This window comes from Silene latifolia, chromosome X, assembly GCF_048544455.1.
Source record: "Silene latifolia isolate original U9 population chromosome X, ASM4854445v1, whole genome shotgun sequence".
NCBI lineage: Eukaryota > Viridiplantae > Streptophyta > Magnoliopsida > Caryophyllales > Caryophyllaceae > Silene > Silene latifolia.
Window position 1 is genome coordinate 310336824 of NC_133537.1, and position 2180 is coordinate 310339003.

The 2180-nt window shown below is 35.5% G+C and overlaps 1 protein-coding gene across 1 annotated transcript; it reads left to right on the forward strand.

Annotated features, from left to right (window-relative positions):
• The first annotated feature begins 490 nt into the window (after positions 1–490).
• Positions 491–1820, forward strand: LOC141620510 (uncharacterized). The gene is made up of 2 exons (XM_074437361.1): positions 491–1271; positions 1354–1820. The coding sequence occupies exons 1-2, from the start codon at positions 491–493 to the stop codon at positions 1818–1820; spliced, it is 1248 nt and encodes a 415-aa protein (XP_074293462.1).
• Positions 1821–2180: the final 360 nt, after the last annotated feature.

A 2180-nucleotide genomic window follows, 5' to 3' on the forward strand; every position in this document is an offset into this window, starting at 1 on the left:
AAGAAAAGGTGGAAAAGTGAGGGGTAAGGTAGGAAATATGTATTGGGGCCACCTAAAATTAAGTGTGTAATTAATCCTTAAGTTAAAAAGTAAACATAAATTAACTTGATTAAGTTACATAAACCATCCACTTAAAGTTACATAAACAGTCCACTTGCAACTTCAATTTCCCACGTATAATACACAAACAGTAGGAAATTTTCCAAAATTTTGCCAAAGTTTGTATTTTGCCACCTAACTACACAACACCCCATACAATGACATCATCTAATACTTCATCAACTATTACATCATCATAATCTATACTCTATTACACCATATAAACACTACAGATAACTTTTCTTCACTTCATCTCATTTTACCATCAACAAACTTTCAAAGCCTTCTTCTTACCTTGGCTATAAACACAAAAAAACAGGTTAGTAGTTCAACAAAATGGGTATAAAAAAACCTAACAATAGAACAAAGAGAAGGTCTTGTGCATTTCTTGATGGCGAACTCCGATAAAGGTGTCCCGCCTAGGGGAAAAATCAAAGAAGCGGCATTGAAATGGTCCTTCACTCGAAAGACGGTATCCTTATGGTGGAAACGAGCTAAGGCGATATCAATTGATGAAGCGGTTCACTTACCTTCTCGTATGTTGGGCAACAACAATGCACCAACGGTGCCAATGAACATTGAGATGATAAAGAGGATGCCTTTCAAGAACCGTTCATCAATGCGCAAGATAGCAAAAAAACTGAAAGTTGGTTATGGTACGGTCCAACGATGGGTCGACAAAAGTGAATTAAAAAAGCATACCAATCCAATACACCCTTCACTAAACGATTCAAATAAATTAAGACGGCTTTTGTTTTCACTTGCCTCACTATATGTTGATGAAAATATGGTCAAGTTCAAAGACATGTCATGCAATATTCATATTGACGAAAAATGGTTTTATCTCACAACCACAACGGACGACTACTACATTGTCGCGGGTGAAGAACCACCATATCGTTCATGTCAATCGAAGAGGTACATAACTAAGGTTATGTTTATGTGTGCGGTGGCAAGGCCTATGTATGGAGAAGATGGTGAGTTACTTTTCGATGGGAAAATTGGTGTATTCCCTTTCATTGAACATGTACCACCAGCAAGACGAAGCAAAAACAGAGAGGCAGGAACAATAGAAACGAAGGCTATTGAATCAATAACAAAACATGCAACCAAAGATTGCTTGATCAATGACATTATTCCAGCAATTAAGGCAAAATGGCCAGCAAATGCAAGTAAAAGCATCATCATTCAACAAGATAATGCAAGACCTCATATTGTTGACCATGATCCAGATTTTTAAGTTCTTTTTGCCAGCTCGAGACGATTTTAACATTCATCTAGAATTTCAACCACCTAACAGTCCAGATTTGAACATCAACGATTTGGGGATTTTTAGGTCATTACAAACACTTCAAAATGATGAAGTTGCCAGTACAGTTGAAGAATTAGTGGGTAATGTACATGCAGCATTTAGAGATCATGAACCCATGAAGTTGAACTTCAACTATCTCACTCTACAATCAGTCATGGTGGAAATCATGAAATGTAAGGGACACAACAGTTTTGATATTCCTCATATGAGTAAGGAGTCACTTCTAAGGCATGGAATACTCCCATTAAACTTGACAGTTGATGCAAACTTAGTGAGGGAGTGTTTAGCATATTTGGATCAAACTGGTGAGGGCAATAGTCTTACTGAGCTAAGACAAGGTATGGCATTATTACCTGCAGTACAAGATGTACATGGTACAGAAATGGAAGTAGTGGTTGCAAGTGAATGACAGGTTTAAGAAGTCTTTATTTTTGGCTGGATGTTTCTGTAGGAAACATGATCATATTTTTCTGCATGTTTACTACCTAAACATCTTATTGAATGATCCTTTTCAATTGGTAGTCCTTTTTGTTTGTTAATGTAATGCAATGATATGTAATGCAATGTGTAATGAAATGATGATCATTCAATGTTTTAAATAATGAAATGAAATGTAAACATGTTTAATGAAATGAAATGCAACAATTCATGTTCGAATATAAAGTTGGTGGTTGAAAAAATCATGCTCAAATAGACAAAATAATCAGACAAAATTCAAACAAAATAATCAAAAAAAATTCAAACAAAATTCAATCAGACCAGTAAATCA

Excerpts from the sequence above, each read along its gene's own strand:
- LOC141620510 (XM_074437361.1), top strand. The coding sequence starts at position 491 with ATGGCGAACTCCGATAAAGGTGTCCCGCCTAGGGGAAAAATCAAAGAA. Across the intron at positions 1,272-1,353 it reads AAAATGGCCAGCAAATGCAA|CTCGAGACGATTTTAACATT; the intron begins GTAAAAGCATCA and ends TCTTTTTGCCAG.